The sequence below is a fragment of the Dermacentor albipictus genome, chromosome 8 (assembly GCF_038994185.2).
Source record: "Dermacentor albipictus isolate Rhodes 1998 colony chromosome 8, USDA_Dalb.pri_finalv2, whole genome shotgun sequence".
Classification (NCBI taxonomy): domain Eukaryota; kingdom Metazoa; phylum Arthropoda; class Arachnida; order Ixodida; family Ixodidae; genus Dermacentor; species Dermacentor albipictus.
This window is the reverse complement of record NC_091828.1, coordinates 112,687,400-112,707,882: the sequence shown is the minus strand read 5'-3', so window position 1 is coordinate 112,707,882 and position 20,483 is coordinate 112,687,400. Positions and strand designations below refer to the sequence as shown.

The 20,483-nt window shown below is 48.4% G+C and overlaps 1 protein-coding gene across 1 annotated transcript in view; it reads right to left on the bottom strand.

Annotated features, from left to right (window-relative positions):
• Nucleotides 1-1,273: 1,273 nt before the first annotated feature.
• Nucleotides 1,274-20,483, bottom strand: part of Myo10A (Myosin 10A) — a 159,166-nt gene continuing 139,956 nt past the window's right edge. The window contains exons 41-54 of the mRNA XM_070524149.1: nucleotides 19,750-19,885; nucleotides 19,218-19,290; nucleotides 18,965-19,041; nucleotides 18,775-18,857; nucleotides 17,292-17,422; nucleotides 16,470-16,564; nucleotides 13,535-13,709; nucleotides 8,980-9,212; nucleotides 7,674-7,738; nucleotides 6,714-6,853; nucleotides 5,086-5,135; nucleotides 4,862-4,945; nucleotides 3,723-3,857; nucleotides 1,274-2,885 (exon numbers count right to left, since the gene is read on the bottom strand). Coding sequence (XP_070380250.1) covers nucleotides 2,772-2,885; nucleotides 3,723-3,857; nucleotides 4,862-4,945; nucleotides 5,086-5,135; nucleotides 6,714-6,853; nucleotides 7,674-7,738; nucleotides 8,980-9,212; nucleotides 13,535-13,709; nucleotides 16,470-16,564; nucleotides 17,292-17,422; nucleotides 18,775-18,857; nucleotides 18,965-19,041; nucleotides 19,218-19,290; nucleotides 19,750-19,885 — 1,591 coding nt within the window. The 3' untranslated portion in view covers nucleotides 1,274-2,771. The remainder of the gene's footprint in view (nucleotides 2,886-3,722; nucleotides 3,858-4,861; nucleotides 4,946-5,085; nucleotides 5,136-6,713; nucleotides 6,854-7,673; nucleotides 7,739-8,979; nucleotides 9,213-13,534; nucleotides 13,710-16,469; nucleotides 16,565-17,291; nucleotides 17,423-18,774; nucleotides 18,858-18,964; nucleotides 19,042-19,217; nucleotides 19,291-19,749; nucleotides 19,886-20,483) is intronic.

The following is a 20,483-nucleotide window of genomic DNA, read 5'->3' as shown; positions in this document are numbered from 1 at the left end:
CCAGCTGGCGCCACCGATCGGGCCGCTCACCTTGACGCCCCCGCTAAACCGGAAAACCGCCCGCGCTTGCCCGAATACCGGACACGCTAAACGTCTCTAATTGCTATCGCAATAAAATAATTTCTTTGCTAAGCGCGCAACACTGTTTTTTCTCCGCTGCGGTATTGCTTAGTATTGCCTCCGACATACAGGCACAGACGTCGCCAATCTTGGAGTGTGCGCCATGCATAATATGTCGCACAAACTGCCCAGCGCGAACACTCTGCGATGCATAGCTTATCGGACAGATCATTCCTTCAAGGTTGCATTTCACTCGCGGGGCTGTACATCGAAATTATGTTCATGGCGGTGACTTTCGATCGGACAGGTAACTCCTACTTGGTGAGGTGTTGATCCTTGCCACACCTCAGTAGTCGGATGCGGATTTTAAACGAATCATTTCCACTGGAACCATGAACTGTATACCGCGTATCGCACACGGTATGCAGTGTCCCACGTAACCTCAGCCAAAATTTTAAAAGTATATATGCAAATGCCGCGTAGCTGGGCAGAACCAAAGTCATGTTGTTTGCCGTCACTTGGAAATACTCCAATGATATTTTGCTTTCCCCCTAATTACATAATTACTCTTCATAAACGAATGAACTCCTCAAATATTATAATTAGATGAAAAGTGTCAATGAGAAAATTGTAGAGCAACATGAAAAAAAAAACTCCCGATGCAGCTTTTTGTTGCTCAATAGGTGCTACATGTAAGTTTTTCCGAGCGTGAAAGAAGCTCACAAGTAGATGCAAAATCGCCACGAGACTGGCTGCTCGAGGCGCATTGCGGTCTTTGGCGGACTCGGGACACTTGCTCAATGTGTCCGGACTGTCTTACTAAATTCAGGACTGTTCGCAACCCTGTGGTCAACGCGTCGTGAGGCCGATTTCGGTCGCTTACACCTAGCTGTTGGACAATAACGTGCATTTTAAAAGGTCATTTTAGGAGCAACCTTCCCAACTTCGAAGTCGCTGAAAAAGGTCGGCAAAAGTTCAGCCACACCGATAAGAAAAGTCTCCGGTCGGCGAATGTTCACTATGTTATTAATGCCTTCAGAACAGATCGACGTTATGACGCGTTACTGGCCATGGCCCTAACAATGGCCCTTGGTTGATGACGTAACGGAAAGGAGACCTCAATAACAGCATCTACTTTTTTTTTTACCTGCTCTCTCGGTACAAAAAAAAAACAAGATTCAAAGAAAAAGAAGTGACAAGTCACACCGGGATCTCCAAAACTCGCTTTCTTTCTTTATTGCGTACTGTATAGCACACAGCTTGAAAGCAGCCTTTCTGCTATTACACGTTCCAGAACACCCACAGCGGCTGGCTAGTTGTAATCTTGTTACGTCGCGTGGAAGAAAAAGAAAGAAAGGCACGTCAACACCGTGAAAAAATCTGTTAAAAGTCTAAGGCACTAAAGAGACGGCGGCAATGTCTCCTCCTCACCCATCTCCAGAGTTTGTCTCAGAAAGGCTGCTTTCGCAAGCGGGTAGGGGGAGAGGGACAAATAGATATATATATACACACGCGCACGTATATAAACACACACGTAGATTGTGGTAGTCAATTTATCCTAAAATAAACGAAGAGAAGGAAGGTTTAATGAACAAAATTCTTAGTTCGGCGCGAAAAGTCCTGTTCCCCTCAAACGCCAGAGAAAGTTTTTGGCAGCTGTTGGCGAAATGGGAAGCACTTTCGGCGTCGTCACCGTCTTTCCCGTATATTTTTTTTAATAACTAGTACAAACCGCGAAAAACTATGTTACGCAAAGGTAGATGACGTAAGGCAATGTGTGTCTAACCCAGGATAGAAAGGATAACATTGGAAAGTTAAGAGACGCCCAGCCGGGAATCCGTAGCTTTTGTTACGACGTCTGTACTTCTCCCGGTACAAGGAGCTCCGAAGCGACCGACGGAGCATTCGTAGCAGGAGATTCGCGCATGCGCAATCGGTGCCAGTCCGCAACCATGTTAACGAGATTCTTTGTCCTACTTTAGCGCGTCACTCTTGTGCCAAGCGTCCACACACACGCACTAACAACCGTTATACTAAAAGAAGGTGAGAAAGACTAAATGGACCCTTTTGGCAACAAACAGTGCGTCAAAAAAAAAAAAAAACCGGTTGGATGACGAGACACCAAGAGCAGCGGAATGTGTTAGAAAAAAAAAAAAAGATTCTCCACTTGTGCAAAAGTTTCCCCATTGGTGAGTTGTACGTCTAGATGGTATACCGTCGGCGTAGCGATACATATATAAGGCACTATTTTCTCTTTCTGCCTCCAACACGAGCTCGGACGATAAGGCGTGATTCTAAGGACCACTTTGTCAGGCAGGCGCGCCTAGGTTTCGAAAACGCGACACAGATAAGCAGCGCGCGCTCGATAAGAAAAAGAACAACAAAAAAGGCCGTTATACGAGGTCACGTGGTTTCGGCAGAAGCCTCCATCCGGGCACAACGGAACGTACTTCTTCCAACGCACCAACTTCGGGCTGAAGAAGAACGTCCAGGACACACACACTCACATACACACACGCATTCTAAACGTCGTTGGACGGGCACGAAAAGGTATTTCGTCTCTGCACAAGACGCTGTAGCGTCGGTTGCGGGAACGGGCGGAGTTACGACCGTAACTGGATGACATTCGCGGTCGAAGTCGGTTAACAGAATGCACTGAAGTCGATGTATAAGTTTTTTTCTCGTCTATCGTGGTGGCTCGTGGTACTTCTTCACTTGAGGTTCCTGGACAGGGTGACGTCCTGCGGGGCACCGCCATGTTGGATGCCCTGGTGACTCTGCTGGATGTTGATGTACTGGCGCACCAGCCTGGATATCTCGTGAGCCTGGAAGGATTTGGCGAAATGAAAAACAACAACAACGAAGATCCCTCAGGATACCAATACGCAAACCTTAGCAAACATTCACGATCAAGTGCAGCGTTCAAAATTGTTAAGAGAAACTTTCCTGAATCTCGCACGAATCTTGAAGAAAAGAAGCAGCTACATCCACGATTGACATCCCGCCGCTCATTGTATTGTATTGCTCTATACGCAGAGTTTCAAACCAACTCGACACTTCTATTACTGTGCTTCTGGCAAGCGTTGGGAATTCCCATAGTCTTGTGATACAAGGGGTCGCTGAGAGTTATGCCCAATTGCTCTTTGCACAATATTCAGAACTTTTAAGATTATACCGACACCATTTAGTAATCCCGTCACCATTAATTGCACGTGATGTACTCTGTTCCTGCAAGGATTCTTCTTAATGCGTCTTCCATTTTTATTGTAGGAAAATTCTCGAAGTCATGCTTCCCCGTCTGACCATAACAGGTATAAAAGGTGCACACCTTTCAGTTGTGTTTCTTTATCATATTTTTTTTGCGCGTTTAGACATGACACACAAGAAGCTTCGAACAAGATGGCACGATTCCGTGCAAACACTAAACGTACAACTTGCTATTTTAAGTACAATTTCGTTCCAGTACTGACACCTCGGAAGCACACACGACACCGCAAGACACTCCCGACAAGAGGGTTCAAGAACCAAGGCAGACACCACTACCTTACGATCGCAAATAAAGGTGCTCGAGAAACCCGGACGGGCGATTGGCGGAAAGCTTAATCTATGTGTGGCCCTAACCCCCCGTCCTGAAGGAGATAACACACTGGAGGTAAACTTACCTGGTCCGTCTGAATGCGCGTGATCTTCTGCACCATGAGGTTTCCGCACTTCATGTCCAAGAAGAGGGTGCCGTCCTCGGCACGAACCTTGCGGGTCGATATCACCTCCGAGAACGGGTACATCCACACAGACTCCTGCGCCAACGATGGGAGTAGACACGTACGCGCGGCGAACGTTAGAACACTCTATGGTGCCTATCTCCTCTTATAGTGGATCGTCTTACATGAACGCGCCGTTTTCAACGGAAGCAGATGTTCTACAAGCAAATGTTGCAGCAAAAGCAGACGGAAGGTAGACTAACATTCGTGGTTGCGATTCGAGGATTCTATAAGAGTAAGTTGCAAGTGTTACGTTGACCTTAACAAGCCGCGTTCGAGGACTCTGCACGCTTCTCGGCAATACGCGAGACGTCTTGAACTTACCGCTTGCCTGTATCACGTGGCGAGGGTCATTTCTCGGCGAGCCTTCCCTTAAACTTTTCCACTATTAGGCTTCGGAGATGTCAGGCGACACTCCACAGTTTTAAGTTTCCTGCTTCAATGCCTAAACAGAACGGATGACAACGGACGTTAGCCTAGTACCCTTTCACATCCTCTGTTTAGACTGTCTTCCACGAACGGACACGGGATAAAACTGAAGAGAACACATCGTGCGAGAGGTTCAAATGGTGTCTGTACGCAGAAAACGACGGCTAATAACCATCTTGCGTCGAAGGTGAGTCTTTTTTTTTTTGCTGCGTCATGCGCAGACACATTGTCGGTGCGAAAACACAACCGCTTGTTAAGCATGCACATGCACCTTTTGGTAGACGCGGACGTTGTTTTCTGCAAAACCACAAGTTATGCATGCACATGGTGCTTTTAAAGCAACCCTTTAAGCAAGAGACATAGACACATCAAAAGAAGAACGTTCGTTTCTAAATCTGCAAAACACCCGGGGATAAAGATATTCATCTCAAAAACCAAATATGCTGCGGGAACATAGTTCAACAAAAGGGGGCGGTTGACGACTGAACAGTGGAAACGAGATCACCTCAAGCCACCTAATGGCTTCACTTCAAAAACAAGAAAGCTACAATCCTCGAAGTGCTTTTTACTGATTGTAGATTCGGCTGAAACTGGTCAGCGGCAGAACTTACATGCGTGACGACGTCGAGGAAGTGGATGCCTTCCCTGTTCAAGGCCAGTATGTGCTCGGCAGTCACGTTCGCGTTTCGAATCCACTGCGACAGAGAGAAGGAAGAGAGAGAGAAAGAACAAGCGACAAGTGTTTTCCATCGATATAAGGTGAGGTCAGAGACTCCGTGGCAGGAGCCATTAGACGAATTACTATCGGCAATAACCCGATGCGACCGTCACCTACCTTGACGGCGAAGAAGCAGGATCCGAAAAGCGGCCATCTCTGTAGAATGTCTGCGCAGAGAAGTAGGCGAAGGCAGCGTTAGTACTGTCACCTAGTAGTGACGGTGAACAAAGCAGCAATGCCGTGAGTGACATGCGTTTAATTTATTGGGCGAACCTGTGCCCTCAAAAACAGGGTACACTCAAGGAACAACGACAGCGGCGATATCACAGTCGGTCATCGTCAAAAATCCGATCTGGCGGTCAAGCGCGTCGGCTTTCATACACGAGTCATCGAAGGTTCCAGAGTAATCGCTGGTACCCGCGTGTTTTCCAGAAAGTTCTACATAATTCGCGTCGCACGTGCAATCGGATTACACGAGTTTCAGTGAAAACAGAGAGCAGATAGAACCATCGATAACATTCGAGGAACTTCCGATACGTACGGGCGCGTCCCGCGCTGAGCGATAACATTTGTTAGACCGTAGAAAGCGGTCGCCCGAAGAAGATAAACAAATGCACGTGTCAATACGAACTTCTTGACAAAGGCAATTCCAGGTCGAATGCAAAGGCAAATCTTGAAAGCCGCTATCACAAGGTGTAGCGCTATCATCACCACGAGTACGTTAAAGCAAGCCGACAGAGATAGGAACGTGGTATACCTATTAGTGACAGCCACAGGACAAGGGCCCAACAACATGACTGCGCTTATTCAAGCGACCCTGCCTCCTGTGTCGCTTTGAAGCCCTCGAAAATAATTTCGAACCAACTAGCCCTGCTTACCATCCCAGCTCCAGTATGACAGGCCAACAAAACGAGTGTAAAAGGTCGTTCGTATGACAGAAAGTACCATATCCAAAAAGAAGAAAGAAAAAAATTCCAACGGTCTCTTGTGTATAGTTTTCCCGAACAGAGATTCCCACGAGGACTCCAGCATCAGGTAATAAGTTGTGTTTGAAGATTATTGCCTCTCAACCTATACGCAACAGACAAACAAGGACAGACGCAAAACTCTGCGACGATACACGCAGTGATGCACAAGATTGATTCAGTAGATGTATGCTAACTATCAGCATGCGTGCATCCGGAAACGCGCGGCCACGTCGTAGTGACGGTGAAGAATCAAACGACGTGCCAAAAGCGTGAGCTAAGAATAACTGCACCCAGAAAGACAGACAACGTTCGAATTACAATGACAGCGGCTAGCACAATCGTCGAATCTAATCTCACGCGTCCAGTGGGAGCGCCATTTATACGTGCCTAGCCGAACAGTGTGGAGTGACTGTTGGTGCTCGCCCAAATTCCAGAATGCACGACACTATATTCCAGAATGCACGCCCCTACAGGAGTGACGACAACTCGACAATGGTGATCGACAACCGTGTGGGCGAAGCAGCGCACTGACCAGGACAAAGCGGAGACGCGCAAGAACACACGACGCTTGCTACTTGCGTCTCTATGACGATTAGTCACCACACCCGCCCAACTTTCCACATCGCTGAAAAAAAAAAATCGATAACGGTGATAGTCGACACGCGGCAGTACAGATTAGGACCACGACTAGCCCAGTCAGTCGCTCTTCACCGATAACGGCTGAATCTGTTTGCTTTTCGCTGCAAACGAGGTCGGCTCATGAGAGCCCCGACTGACCTAGACACTGCGCCTTGGCCTCCGTGTTGGTCAGAGCCATCATGTCGGCCCAGTTCCGCTGGACGAGGTCCACCCAGTGCGGCGGCTTCACGTCCTTGCTCGCCAGCACGGGCTTGGGCAGCAGGTACTTCACTTCGTCCCTGCAAGTAGTGGAAGGAGGAGGAGGAATGAACGTTTATTGTAAGAAACAGCGAGAAAGTGTCCTTTTTTCGCCCTAGGTGGGCGGCTCTCTTAGTCCAGAAAGCCGTTGGCTAATGCTGCAGCCCGGACCCGGTCTACCAGACTTCGCTGATCTTAAAAAAAAGAAAATCAGGCAGACTTCGAAGCGACAGCTTTAGCTACTTCCCACGGGATTTTCGCGGCTCGCCGGCGGTTACGTGACGCGTTAGAGGTTACAAAAATAAAGTGAGGAGGAGCGGAGGGTGGAAGCACATGAGCAGAGGAGGAGGCGGAGGAAAACGGTAGGCGCACCACTGGTTGACGCAAGCGATGATGTCCGACACATAAGCTTTCTTTTTTTTTTGCAAATTGCTCACGTTTAACAAAACATTGCGCTATAAGTGAATCAATTTGTAGTAGTTCTGCATGCGCGCGGAGTCTTATTCGATTCCGCGTTTAAGGAAGTAGGATTACTTCAAACTTCAGGCCAGTAAAGGAAGGTACGACGCAAGCAAATGTAGTCAGACGTATACGTCTGAAGCCACGGGCACGAAGACAAGACAAATCCACGTACGTATAGTACGTGGATTTGTCTTGTCTGCTGCTGATTTGTCTTCTCTGCTGCTTCTCATGGCTGCCGAACAATAAGCGCAACGCCAAACCCTCCAGTAGTTTTATTACTAGGTGAACTAGAGTAAAGCAATGTACTGTGGTGCTAATACATTGCTCTACTTAGTTTTAGTAGGGAACGCTATCGCTGCTGTCACAGCAGAAGGAAAACAGAAAGCTCGTCGCGCTCACTTGGAGGGCACATGCTGCATGTCGGCCGCCCTGTGGAGCAAGGCCGCTATCCTCGCGATGTCCGCCTGCAAAGACAAGCACACAAGCATCGATCAACTGGAGCCGACGGTCAGGATCCGCGATATGCCTTCCATGCAATAATTACGTTACATTAGCACGACGCAATGTCACATCGAATTACACGATGCGCACATGTGCATGCCTGCATCTTTTTCTCTCGTATGTGACGCGCTATTTTTCGTTCACGAATGCGGGTAGTAAGCAGTCGCTCGACCCTTCGTAGCGTTAATTGTCCGTTGTGTGTGGAACGCAGTATAACGTTAGCTGTCTACAAAAAACGGGCCATACACGGGGGCCTGTCTGGATTGCCTGCGAAACGACAAGATCCCTTGTTCGCCGCCGTTTGGTTTATTACACTCACTGGTAACGATTACAAATAGGCCAAATCAGTTACTCCGATCAGTTTCAACAAGAAAGGCTTTTCGCCTAGAACGAAGACTCGGCCAGGATAGGTCTGCCTGTCGAAACGCAGCGAACAGAACTATATATGCAGAACGACTTTGTCGGACCCACTGCCATAGATCGGATAGTCCGGGTGATTCAAAGGTAGCATAACAAGTGCAAAATAAAATTTAATTGAATGCGCAGGTTCGACGAGCTAGGCTCACGATATGATTATGAGGCACGCCGTATTGAGGCACACCGGACCCATTCCGACCACAGCTGGGGTTCTTTAGCGTGCACCTAAATCTATGGGCACACGAGCCATCTTGCGGTTCGCCTCCATCGAAATGCTGCCGCCGCGTCAGGGATCGAACGCGCGACTTTGAGCTCAGTAATGCAACGCCATAGCCTCTAATCTACCATGGCAGGTCAAGCACAAATTCAAACAAGAGGGGTACGCACGAAGATGGAAGCTTGATTGAAGTGATCAACAGCGGTCGAACAAAGAAGGTCCCTGGAGCCAACGTTTCGAGAAGACAACTTCGTTTATCGAAACATCGATTTCAGCGACCTTCCTTGTTCGATCACTGCTGGCGTCATAAGCATAAATTCAGTAATTCGAAAATATAGACAGGCCCTTGTTAACGAACTTTAACATTAAGGCGATCAGTTGATTTCTTCATAAGATGACGTCCTAAAATGCGCAATTTTCAACGACAAAGAAAAGAGAACATCAAATTTACGGCTCAACAACAACAACAACAACAACAGCAGAAGCAAAAGCGATATCATATCGAGACTGTCTCCTGCCTGGTCGATGCGTTAACGTCTCTTCAAAATGGCCGCTAGCTGTCCCGCTCACCAGCATCGGGTCCGGCAGGCGGCGCCCCTGCGGCTGGACCAATAGCAGCCCTTCGAGGTAGTCGGGCGCCACCTGGTTGAAGATGAGCTCGACGTAGAGCGGGTTGTCCAGCCGCAGCGGGAAGAACCACACCGAGCGGCAGAAGATGAGGTAGAACACATGACCGTTCTTGATCAGCTCCGTTGTCACGTCCAGGATGTACTCCTCGCGGCTCAGCGGCATCGTCAGCGGATCTGCGCACGCAGCGACGCGCGGGCCACCCATGGTGAGCCACTGTGTCTCACGCCGCGATAGCCAAGCCAAGCCAACAGAAATTATTGCTAACCCGCGAGTTAACTGCCAGGAAAAAGATCGCAGCGCTGGTAGACTTGTGCCTTCCTATTTTCTTCTGCAACCCGTCTGCCCCCAGAGTTGTGCCAAAGCTGTAATATTTTCCAAGTACGTTTACCAACAAGCCGTCACACCATCTGCCACAACGGCTATATTTGCCATTCAGCAACTTGGTCATTACCGGGCAATTTCAACTGGACCGCAGATTGACATCTACGGAATTGGCGGCAATACGGGAAGGCTGTCCGTTTTTTTGAGAAACCCAGATACCGCATGGATGGACGGTGTACTGCGATGCCAAATCAGCGTTGCAGGTACTAAAATGCTTTTTAAAGGAAGGGCCATATTACCTGCTCGAGCTGGAGATCACCGAACTTCATCACAGTGCCCTGCGAGGTGGTCGCTTTACCATATTTTTATGGGTGCCTGGTCATTGCGGTGTGATCTGCAATGAACTCGCTGACCGTGAGGAAAGATCGGTATTCTATTCCTGTGATGAAGTGTGGATTGCCTACTGGCGACCTGACACCAACTAAGTGATCAGGGCACTCATGGAGGACCTTACAAAGACATACAGAGCCCACGCTGACGACATCTACAGACGCCTACATAGGATCGACCCAGACGGTGAATTATGTTTGGACCCGAACTTACGCGGAACAAAGCGTCATTGGTACGCAGGATTCGGATAGGCTGTGCTTATTTCATCGGCCAGACAGTCGAACGGCTCTGATTGCGAACGCTGTTAGACTCCTTTAACGCTGGAACACATATGCGATTGCCCAGCATATACGCTGGAGCGAAGGACATTGGATAACTCCCTAGCCAGCGTTGGCAGGCAACCACCGTCAGAGGACACTATTCTCGGCCCATGGCCTGACACTGCAACTTCAATGCAGGCAGCTAAAGCGCTGTTGAAGTTTCTGCATGACACAAAATTAGACGAACGGCTCTAGTAGAGCCACTGTTTTATGCCCATAAGCATTCACCACTTCTCTTCCCTAGTGCGGAGTCCCAGGCCTGAGCGCACCAGTTTTGCCAAAACCACATGGCTTTCTTATCAAGAAAGAAAGGAAAAATTCTCACCCTCTCTACCAACAAACCCAACATACGCGGATACCTAAATCTAACTACACGAGCCTTTATTATTGCGATTACAAGGGTACTCTAGGCGAATATGCGCCGTCATTTCTGGCTGTATTCCACAAGTTTATGCATGCCATGTATGCAAAGAACCTATACTATTCAATCGCCAAGGCTGCTGAAACCAAGTCATACGTTTTTTGACTGAATAATGCTCAGAATTTTTTAGACTGGCAGCCTGTAAACGAATGCCCTGAAACATAACGTTAACAGTGCATGGCTTTTATCTTAAATATTTTCAGACTATCAGATATTAAAAAGTGTTAAACAATATTTGTGCTCAAACATGAAAAGTGGCGTAATTTTACTGGTGCGCATCTTTCTAGGCAGTATATAGACCAGAACACGCTAGTCTCGCACCCAGACTAACCGAACGCATACTCTCGCACCCGGGTTGCCCGGTCGACCGGCGCTATTTTGTACTGGGCTGCCAAAGTGTGTTCGCCGGCGACCAGTAGTCATGGCAAGCGCCAGCTCTAGGGCTCCAAAGTGCGGAAATGTGCCCGTTCACACGGATCCAAAGTAGAAGAAGTCATCTGGGCATCATTGCGTCGTGTTTGGATGCCAAAACAACCAGCGGAAAAGGAGCAGCTTGCTTAGCGCTGTTTGCGAAGAGCACAACACACGTAGGGAATCGTGCCGGTGCGGTGTTTTCAGCCTGCGCCGATTTCCATCCGCAACGAAGAATGCCAAGCTGCGCCACCGGTGGATAGCTGCAGTGAATAGGAAGAACTACCAACTCAGTGAAAATGCACGAGTGAGTATTCGATCTGTGTATATTTTGGTGCCACGTTCAACTTTGCGCCCTACAAACGTAATACGCAGGTTTGCTCCGAGCACTTTCTGGGCAACAAGCCTACAGAGCAGAATCCCGCGCCGGTGCTTCGCCTTGGCTATAACAAAAAGGCAAGCCTTTTCGTGTTTTCATTCAGGCAGAGCTCCCGACGGTTAAGCGGAACAGTTGAGTTTGCGGTTACCGATACTTGCAGCTGGTGCACGGAATGACCATTAAGCGTGAACGACAAGTTGTAGGCCTTGCTGGTGAGCGTTATTGCTAATGAAAATAAACCGAATCTGCTCGTCACCTAGCATGCGTCCACAAAAACGTAAACGACGACTACTCGTCGCCGAAGGTGTTCTTGCAGAGCACCTACCTTTACGAGCTGGTGTTGCAGGTGTCATTCGTAACGAATTCATTTGAGCCTCCGGAGCTCTAAACTGCGTGCGGGCTGTTATGCGGGGCAAAGCGCAAAATATTTCCGTTCATATGGCGAGGAAAATAAGGTGCTTAATTATTCTTGTATTTTGTAACAAAATTTTGATCGTTCTCACTAGTTTTTTTTCACTGTTTTCTTTTCTAAGGGAGCGCCAACAATCCGATGGCCTCGCACAAGCGAAACAGGTCTGGTACCAGGTAGCTGCAGTTGGTGGGGCTAATTTCTTGGAATGCAGGTGCGGTTGTTGTCTTGTACCAAAGGGGTCCTGGTGATGCAGCTTTAAGTAGGGATGGTAATATTACGTGCCCTGTCATGGTTTGTGCAACTGTACAACACCTGCATCTGTCATGCTCGCCCTGTTATAGGGGCTTTGACTGCACATGTAGTTGAACATTATAACTACTGTAATACCTCATTTTCCAATGAGTGCAGGTTTAGCATCATATGCTGCTTGTTCGAATGCTGTAGGCTTTTGTTCTGAATGTTGTACTCTTAAGTGGTTGCACGATACAATTGGCCTGGTGTATTTTCTATTTCATTTTGAGAGGACTTTATATCTTCGCAAAAGTGATGGCATGGGAAAGAACTACAGCCCTTCTTACTATAACATCTATTTTGTTTTCAGTGTGCAGGTGGTGAAGGGCAGGCGTCTGCTAACCAGGCAGTCAAACGACCTCGCCAGTTGGTTGCCAAGCGCGGCCAACCCAGTAGAGACCATTACAAACAAGACCAAACTGAAAGTGCAGATGACAGTGTTCTGCGTGCTTTAATAATATATGGCACCAACACAGTGCTGTAAATTCCTTCACAGGTTACGTGCCAAAAAGCTCACAGGTGTTCTAGCATATAGCGCGCGGTTTGTACAAACGTAATAGCGTACCTACCCGATGTATTCGCTTCTGCAGTCTGCACAGCACTCAGTGTGTCCATTGTGGATTTGCACGAGGTCTTGAAGTTTGATTGAATCCAGACAGCGAAAATGACAGGTTAGAAAAAAACGTGAAACACGCCTTCCGCCCAGCTAAAAAGCCCAAGTTTCGCTTTCGCGCCGGGTCGCATCTCCTGGCGTGGCAGCCCAGACCTGCTACTTCGCTGCGCTTGGGATAGATGGCGCGACCGGCGCTCATCAATATGGCGGCGCCCTTTGAATTCACAGTGTTCTGGTGTATAGTGGAGCCTGTGCGATACCATCGCAGACCCTACACGGCGTGTTAATACTATTAAGGGCGGCTAATTTTTTACGCACCCATGTATGTCGCATCATCTGCGTAAGTCGGATTGGCGTTTCGTTGGAACACCCTCCGAGGAGTTCAAGCGTAACACTAAACTTTGCTATCGTTGTCAGTGCTAAGCTGACAACGTCCGTCCGTCCGTCCGTCCGTCCGTCCGTCCGTCCGTTTTGCTTTTAGCACACATCGAGCGCGGTCGCCGCAGTCGCGAACGACCACGAGCTCAGCTGTTCACAAATCATAGCGGTTTGTATACAGAAGTCCGGACCAATTGCGATAGCGAAAATATTAGCGAAACCGACCAATGGTAGGCAGTTCACACCAAGTACCTTCGTGATTTAGGCCCGGGCCGCGTTTTCTACCCGTAAAGTGGTCGACGAGCATTACAAGGCTGGCATCTTTTGAACGTAACAAGCAGCACACATCTTCCTTCCTGTACTTAAGCCTTTCCTGTACGCACCCACACACAACCGTTCGCCACATACTGTCAATCATGGCCACGTTACCTCTACACAGGGACACATGAAGGACGGCTTCGGCCCACGATGCACTCCCGAAACGGCCGCTCAAGAGAGCGTGCACCCTGCCGCGCACCGGGAGGCATGCGCTCGAAAGACGCCGAGTCGTTCGACTCACCGCCTTCGACGATGCAGTAGAGCGAGAACTCGTCCATCTCGGTGCTGCCCCGGACACCCAGGATGCCGCAGATCTCGTCTATGATGTCCTCCACCACGGTCGTCGACTTGGTGTTGATCACGCGCTCCGTGCCACCGGGCAGCCGGTAGATCTGCCGCTTCGAGTTGCGGCCGGCCTGCGTCGAAGACGAGACGACGGTTTAGACTGCTTGCACATTGTGCCTGTACATAGGGAATCGCTCCAGCAGCTTCAACGGCACGATGTATGCATGTAGGTTGGCACACTTTACTCTCGAGTCGTAAGCACGCTCACCGACAATCACACGCGCTCAAGTCACGGTCGCGAGTGCGAGTACAAACCAGAGTTATTATCGGTCGAGTTTCGTTTGACGTCAACATCAACAGCTAGTTACAAAACTTTCCCTGTTTGAACAGAGTTAAAAAAGTGTCCCCAAAAGCCCCCCTGTTTTTCGGGTCTTGACGTCCGTACTTGGGCAGGGCCGAAGCCCTTCCTGTATTAGAGTCAGTACCCTTATACGTGACGACAAGTAGCCTTAGCTTAAGTGACGCCTCGTGTTGGTGTTAGAAGTGTTATGTACTGGGGTAAACAATCAGGGAAAGTTAGGATTAGTTATCGACACTGTGTAAAAAAGAAAATGGAATAAAAGAGACAAAAGTAAGGTTAGCGAACAAGTGTCGCAAATCGACTTAAAACTATGATGCTCCCGAGCAATGTTCGTACAGACAGCCAACCCACGTCCCTTCTCGACAAACCCAGAGATTCCCCTGCCCTTAACGTTTCCCTGCAGAGCATGGATCTGGCTCCGAAAGCCATACCATAGATGCCCACTGTCTTGTCCGGAAAGACCTCCCGTAGCGCTGCATATTTTCGTTTCTTAGAGGCACACATACGAAGTAGTATATCCTCATTGGCGTCCCAGGTGACGGCAAAATCTACAATTGTCACCTGGTTACCATCCTCGACTACAAGATCGGGTCTTAGGCGGACATTATCTTTAGTTACGAGGAGTCGTTCCGTTTGGACATTTGTTCCGGGATTACGTTCTTTAATCATCCTAACTACGTTTTTTGTGATGAAGTTATGGCGTTCAACTCTGGGTAAGTGAACACTGGGGCATTCCTGGAGTATGTGGAAGGTCGTCTCAGGTTTCTGGTTACATCTGCGACACAGACGCGAACTTGGGTCCGTGGCGTGCCTGTTGGACAGAGTTCGGGTAGGGAACGTATTTGTTCGGAGACGCAAAGCCTTGATCCTATCCCCATCCTTAAGCTGTTTTGAGTCATAGGCCAACCAGGAGTTTGCTATAACTTGTGCCTTGTGGGCAAACAAGTCCTGGTTGCCGTACTTTGCCATCTGCTTTTTCAACCAGTCCGCAGAGCCTCTCTTCAAAGCGGCTTTGACTTGGGCAGCATCTGTAAGCTCTGTGGGTATTTCGAAGATCTGAGCAATGCGTTCTCTGCATGCGGACAATACCTCCCTGAAGAGTACGTCTACAAACTCATCCCCAAGACGAATTAAACGGCAAAGTGCCTTATATTGAGTGATTAAGGCGATTCTTTGTAGTTGTAGCATCCCCAATCCGCCACTCCGAGTAGGCATCCATATATGGCTGTTTGGGAAGCCCTGAGGTAGATGCAATGCCGTTTTGGCCTCTTTCGCAATTCGTTTGTCAAGGCGCCCAGCCTCTGACTGCACTTGTAATGAATTCGAAGCTCCGTACAAGTAAGCCGGTTGAACCAGCTGCCGCCAGCAGTGGATTTTCTGGAATGGTTTGAGTTTTGCTGACCCAATGAGTTCCAAGAGCTTGTTTGCCTTCTCCGACTCGACTGATGGTGCCTTATTGATGAAAAAGTGTAGCCCCAGATATTTAATCGGCTGATCCCTCTGAACAGGAAGGACGTCGGTCCCCGCTACTGACATCGACTCAATGTTATAGTCAAACCCTTTCATCATATGGTTAACCCGCCAACCGAAGTACTGAGACTTGCGAGGGTTAATTTCAAGCCCAACATTCGCAATGAATGTTTCAGTGTGGTTGATCAGGGAAGACAGTCCCTCATAGGTGTCCGAAACCAGGATTAGGTCGTCAGCAAACGCCATTGCCGACATGTAAGTACCGTCGAGATGAACGCCTAGCTTCAGCTTGTTGAGTTTCTCCAATAGAGGGTCTCAATGGGTACCGTATGGTACGCTGGTCAGCCGCCGCTATTAGCCGCCGCTGCTCAAAATAAAGGATAGACGAGCCCGCGTGTACACCCTTACACCCTTTTTGAGCACAAGAGGTGCGAGTAATAAATCGCGATTACACCCTTATTACAAGGGTGTAAACTGTAAAAGGGTGTAAATTAATGTCGCCTCTTACACCCTTTTAGACATAAGGGTGCGAGTAAAAGACCGATTTACACCCTTATTCACTTTTAAGGGCGTAAACTATTTCACAGCGTACCGGCCGCCTATACAGACGCGAGTGTGAGCGTGATTGCAGGCGATTAAGAGCTGGCGTACGAACGCTAGTGAATACCAGTGAGGGTGAGTGAATGCGAGTATGAAAACACGAGTGAGTGCCGATGAGTAATTTTGGACGCGAGTGAAAAGTGAGTGGGCGCTGATGAGCGTGCAGTGGACACGTGCGAGTGCTAGTTAGTGCGTATCCCGAAACAACAACAACAAGAAAGAACTAATGGTGAGTGAGTGTCCATCGATTCTGCCGACGCATGATGATACGCAGCAGAACTGATAGTTGGGCGAGTTGGTACGAATTCGCAGCAAAATAATTTGCGCGTACAATTGACAAGGACACAGTGTGTCTCCCTTCACTGTGTCCTTGTCAATTGTGCGCGCAAAAATATTTTACTATGAATGACACGCAAGCTTTAACGGCAGGGAACGCGCGAAGACCGACGACGTGACTCACCGATATGGCCGCGATCTCCTCGATGCTGGGAACGTTCTTTCGGCCTCCGTACTTGAACGTCTTCCTCAGGTTCTGCAGGCACACCATGGCCGTACCTGTGGAAAAGGCAAACAGAATCGCACCGCGGGTTCGTTCCGTGAGGTTGTCACATGTCTCTCGTTGGCACAGAATATAGGCCCGCGACAGCAGTTTTCGCAACAACCCTCGTATATTGGTCTTTTTAATTTGCCGCTGTCGAGGTTGCAGTTCAAGTTGATTTTTCGATCGCACGCTCGACCGTATAAAACCTCCTCGACTGGTCGCTTTGGAGCGCTAGCGGAACACATACACGTGGTCCACTAAGAGCGCGACGAGCTCTAACACTTCTTTTGAACTGTGAAGGCAACCGGAATCCCGCAGAATTCCGATCACGTGGCGTAAAATCTACCGTCACATAAGGTTTCGTGAATTTCGTAAAAAAAGAAAATAACGAAAAAAAATGAAGAAAAAGGGGGAAAACTAGGGGACTGCAACAGAACTGCTTGTTGGCCTAGTTGGTGCTTGCTAACAGACATGTTTTTTGCCGCAATTGAACACTCACAAAAGAAAAACACATAAATACAACACATAAAGACAACACTTATGTGTCTATTATGTGTCTTTCTTTTGCGAGTGTTCAATTGTGGCAAAAAACATGTCTGTTAGCAGAGGACTGCCATTTGAGGCACCGTTCTGCGACTCGGATTTCGGCGAAAAATCCACGACATTCTCTCACTGCATTACGTAAACGTGCGGTATATAAGCCCGAGCTACGTCGTCCGTGAACAGACTGTTTTCGCATACCGTGATAGGCCCTCCGCTTGTCGTAGGCGGCTGCCTCGAGGAACTTGAAGAGGTACGGCTTGAGGTTCTCGGAGCAGTCGAAGTAGGCGGCCACGATGGAGAACAGGCGCCAACCGCGCTGGCAGCTGTCCCTGGAGAGAGAAGCACGCGGGAAAGCACACATGCAGCCGGGCCGCGTTTTGACGGGCCTCGAAGGCCTGAGTGCGCGGCATGTATATTTCGTTTGTCGCTAACGCCACGTTACCGTACCAGGCGGTAACGAACCAGTGCACCCGCGAGTGGAACTACAACATCGCGCGAACTGCATTCCAACCGACTACACGCACAATACTGTCACTAACAGTGTATTTCGATGTCGCAGGAAGGAAGCAAGAGCGTGGCTTAGCGATTGTGTGAATGAGCCAATTATACCGTAGCATAAAAGATGTGATACACGATCGATCGAACGGGCAAGCTAAGACTCGAAAGGACAAGTTATGAGTAACAGTACTAAAAGAAAAAGCAGAAATCGAAGTACGTACAATGCGCAACTATGTTGGCGTGCCAGACAACTTTTCCCTTCCGACTGTAAGATATAATGTGCCAAAGCTATGTGGGGAAGCATATTTAGCGCCAGAAAACAAGGACGGAAGGGAGACGACAACACAATGCGCTAACTTCAACAACTTGAAGTTAGCGCATTGTGTTGAAGTTGAAGTTAGCGCATTGTGTTGTCGTCTCCTTCCCTTCCGTCCTTGTTTGCTGGCGCTAAATATGCTTTCAGTTTACCAACACGCCCAACAAATAGCAATGCTATGTGGGGATCCGTGCGAGAGATTAGCACGCTATTCGCCCGCTCTTGAAGCATGAACTCCTACGTTCATCAAAAAAAGCACGCTCACGAGTTGACGTGCAGACATACGTATAAGGGCGGCTCGTGAAAAGCTATCGCTCATTTTAGAAATAAAGCTATCTGCGATTACGATAGATTCTGCAGGGATTTACGTGCAAAACACCACGGTGTAAATGTGACAAGCCGTATTGGGGAACCTCGGGAATGATTTTGGCCACCTCCGCGGTTCTTTAAGGTGCAAGCAATGCTTCGTACACGATAGTTCTTACATTTGGTCCCCTTCGAAATGCGGCCACAGCTGCGGCCGCGATTCGTACCCGCGACCTCGTGCTTTATCGCAGCGTGACGCCATAGCAGCTAAGCCAGCGCGGCGGGTCAAACTGTCTGCAAGTCATTCATTACAAGCGGAATGACTCGGTGGACCTAATCTAATGCCAATACCGTGTTACGAGTCAACAATAAACGAAATAACCGGCATAAACGGAGGCACAGTTGTGCCCGAGTTCTATTGCAAGCTGGGCGTTGCGCAACCTTTACAACGAAGTTACCTGTATAACGAACGATTTCGAATGCCCCCCTCCCCTCGCCCAGGCACTTCGTTATAAAGGTGCTTGATGTGTACACAGAGAGAATCCAACAATTTCCACTTACGGCTTAGAGCTCTTGTTGCTCGTAGTCTGCTTTATTATTTGGCAATAGACTTCATCCCGCAGGGCGGGATGTTTATGGCAACTCTGAAAAAAAAAAAGAAAGGTTGTCAGGAAACGAGACATGCTGCAGGTCCTGTTGAAAAGTCGAGCTCTTTCGTAAAGTAAAAAGAAAGCCGTTTGGTTGAACTTACAACTAGGATAGAGTAGACGCAGTCCACTTCGGACTGGTTTTTCGACATGGGGTAGTCACCCATGTAGCGCATGATAGCTGGCGGAGAAACAAAGAAAACAAAGGTTTGTATTACGTATTGCAAAATAACAGCGTGGTTTCTTTAATAGCAGTTGTCTTAAAATCTGACTGTCGCTCATAGTACGAAACAACGCGTCGCATATTAACAGATCAAGCGGAGGAACAGTAATTGAGTGCAGCAGACGGACGCTTACATAGGAAACTTTCTATGGCAAGCTTGTTCAGTTCAGGCGACTCGAGGTTCAGGAGCGAAGCCTTGATTGGAGACTGAAAAAAAAAGCAAAGAAAAAATGAGCGCAATATAAACATGCGGACGCTAACAGCGCTACACATGAATGGGCTGTAACACAGCATACACGATGGTAGCTTAGAACCCAGATGTGGCTGCCCTTCCTTTGATGATGAGAGGTTTGTCTTCAGCATCGAACTTGAGTCAGCTAGATGTCCTCATCTAGCTGATAGCTAGATGAGAATCTATCATCATCTATCATCTCATCTACCTCAGCTTTCAGCTAGATGTCCTCATCTAGCTGATATGTCCTCTTATGTCCTCATCGTGTTTTCTGTTATTGCGCCACCTTCAACTCCAGCCCCAGCGTAGGATAGCCAGCCGGGCTCAGCCCTGGTTAGGATCCCTCCCTTCAAAGCTATCCTCCTCTCTTTCACTTCCTTAGCTGGAGCATGCGGCTGCAGGCTACGCAAATGGTGCGGCCCGCTATAGCTGACCTTGGAGAACTTGATGAGCTGGGCGAGCTCCTTCCAGGTCCAGTCGGAGTCCTTGCCCTTCTTACTGGCCTTGAGGTCCTCCAGCATCTTCAGCGAACCCCGGAACGAGCCGTTCTGGTCCCGGAGCATCTCGTACCTTCCACGGGAAGGCAACGTGTAGGAAGCGTTACACCGACGGCAAGGGTGACGTCATAAAGTCGATACCACACCGGTGCGCAATAAGGCTAAAGACTGCGTCGTGCTATGTGACATCTATGCGAAGACATGAAGCGAAACTCCACTAAAGAGGACAACGTATTCATTCATTCATTCATTCATTATTTGTTTGACATTACACGATTATCGCCATGCAGGAGACTAGAGGCGACGTTAGGGGTCGCCTGACTAGGCCTCTAGAATCGCACTGTAAGTTGACCCCACAACAGCATAGCAAAAAAAGAAAAAGGAAAACAGGAGCAAAATAACATTGTTAACACCTAGTAAGATAAATTATACAACAAAATAGTAGCAAGGCGAAGAAAGAAATGCATCACATGAAAAACATCTACAAGTGTATTTTTTTTAGCTGCAACAATTTTTTTAAAAGTTGCCTGTGGCAGACAACACGATTACAACCCTTGATCTAAACTACTCGATGAGGCGGCCATTACATCGAGAAATCGAAATGGTCAACTTATTAATTAACGTACTTACGCTAATTGAATTTTTAATTAATAACTTTGCGCCGCATATTT